General features: G+C 65.0%; 1 protein-coding gene across 1 annotated transcript in view; it reads right to left on the minus strand.

Annotated features, from left to right (window-relative positions):
- The window catches only part of LOC113941818 (uncharacterized protein C7orf43 homolog), a gene marked incomplete at its 5' end in the record, with an annotated part of 1,587 nt that extends 734 nt beyond the window's left edge, over positions 1-853 (minus strand). The window contains one exon of the mRNA XM_027632958.1: positions 621-853. Within this exon, the coding sequence (XP_027488759.1) occupies positions 621-853 (233 nt within the window). The remainder of the gene's footprint in view (positions 1-620) is intronic.
- Between the last annotated feature and the right edge of the window lie 134 nt (positions 854-987).

The raw sequence follows: 987 nt of genomic DNA on the forward strand, positions 1-987 counted from the left end.
TGTCCCCCAGTGTCCCTGATGTCCCCCCCAGTGTCCCCAGTGTCCCCTCCAGTGACCCCAGTGTCCCCTCCAGTGTCCCCAGTGACCCTGATGTCCCCCCCAGTGTCCCCCCCAGTGTCCCCCCAGTGTCCCCCAATGTCCCTGATGTCCCTCCCAGTGTCCCCTCCCAGTCTCCCCAGTGTTCCAAATCTCTCTCCCTCCCAGTGCCCTCCCAGTGCTCCCAGTGTCCTCAATGTCTCTCCCAGTGCCCCTCCCAGTATCCCCAGTGCCCCTCCCAGTATCCCCACTGTCCCCAATGTCTCTCCCAGTGCCCTCCCAGTGTCCCCAGTGCCCTCCCAGTATCCCCAGTGTTCCAAATCTCCCTCCCAGTGTCCCCTCCCAGTCTCCTCAGTGTTCCAAATCTCTCTCCCAGTGCCCTCCCAGTGCTCCCAGTATCCCCAGTATCCCTCCCAGTGCCCTCCCAGTGCCCTCCCAGTGCTCCCAGTGCCCTCCCAGTATCCCCAGTGTTCCAAATCTCTCTCCCAGTGCTCTCCCAGTGCTCCCAGTATCCCCAGTGCCCTCCCAGTGCCCCCAATGTCTCTCTCAACGCCCTCCCAGTTTATCCCAGTTTATCCCAGTACCTCATGAGGTGGCTGCGGGCGGGCTGCTGGTGGGAGAAGGACTGGGAGCGTCCCAGTCCGGCCACCAGTTCCCTCACGGCCGGGGAACTGGGACTGCTCTTGCGGGAAACTGGGCGGGGCTCGGGCGGGGCCGGCGCCAAACTGGCCGTGAACTGGAGCTTCAGCTTCATGTGCTGGGACAACTGGGAGGGGGCACAGGGGACGCTCAGCAAACTGGGAGGGCACTGGGAGCACTGGGGGGGGAAATGGGGGGCACTGGGAGGGCACTGGGGGGGAAATGGGGGGCACTGGGAGCACTGGGAGGGCACTGGGGGGGCACTGGGAGGGCACTGGGAGGGCTCCAGGGGTACTGGGAGGGCACTGGGAG

This window comes from Corapipo altera, unplaced genomic scaffold (genome assembly GCF_003945725.1).
Source record: "Corapipo altera isolate COAL_440 unplaced genomic scaffold, ASM394572v1 59490, whole genome shotgun sequence".
Taxonomy (NCBI): domain Eukaryota; kingdom Metazoa; phylum Chordata; class Aves; order Passeriformes; family Pipridae; genus Corapipo; species Corapipo altera.